This window comes from Gadus macrocephalus, chromosome 11 (assembly GCF_031168955.1).
Source record: "Gadus macrocephalus chromosome 11, ASM3116895v1".
NCBI classification, from domain to species: Eukaryota; Metazoa; Chordata; class Actinopteri; order Gadiformes; family Gadidae; genus Gadus; species Gadus macrocephalus.
In genome coordinates, this window is record NC_082392.1 from 20,942,031 (window position 1) to 20,942,779 (window position 749).

At 40.3% G+C, this 749-nt stretch overlaps 1 protein-coding gene across 1 annotated transcript in view; it reads left to right on the top strand.

Annotated features, from left to right (window-relative positions):
• Positions 1 to 298: 298 nt before the first annotated feature.
• The window catches only part of LOC132467985 (L-rhamnose-binding lectin ELEL-1-like), a 5,482-nt gene continuing 5,031 nt past the window's right edge, over positions 299 to 749 (top strand). The window contains exon 1 of the mRNA XM_060065598.1: positions 299 to 445. Within this exon, the coding sequence (XP_059921581.1) occupies positions 412 to 445 (34 nt within the window). The 5' untranslated portion in view covers positions 299 to 411. The remainder of the gene's footprint in view (positions 446 to 749) is intronic.

Genomic DNA, 749 nt, shown 5'->3' on the forward strand with positions numbered 1-749 from the left:
GTATGTTCTCATATATGATATGTTACAATATTCTAATGTGCTGTCGTACATGTATTCATATATGTATGCCTCAATGTATATGTACATGTATACGTATATGTAAATGTATATGTACATGTATATGTACGTATATATGTACATACACATGTAAATGTACAACGTATATGCTTGTCACCACCATATTTTAACTTATACAGGTTAAGGAAGCCTTTATATAATCCAACTATGCTCCATACTGTGGTTGATGTTGTTTGGGGTGGGGGGGCAGAGTGCTCGGGGCCTCGTGTTCAGGTGCCTACATGCCCAGTGCTCGGTGTGAGGAGCCCATAAATAGCAGGGCCACCGTCCCCTCACCTCTCAAAGCTGTTGAGGAAGAGCGCTCTGGTCTTTGAGAGGAGCATCCCCGCGACCATGGTTCCTGCTATGAGACTGCTGGCCTTCTGCTGTGAGTACCCAAGTGCTCACACCTTTTCAGACCCACCTTATAGTTCATGTGTGTGTTTGTGTTGATATATATATTTTTTAATAAAAGTACTTAGTTGTGTAGCAACTTATCCTATCTTAGTTGTATACAGAGAATGGGTTAACCTAACAATTATTAGTGCTTGGCACTTGGTTCTATGAACATCCAACCTTACTGCAACGACAGCAAGATATTTTTTCAACTTATTATGACAAATTGACTTGCTGTGAGTCGCTTTGGATAAGAGCGTCTACTGAATGCCCTGATTCTAGTTGTAAATGTAAAT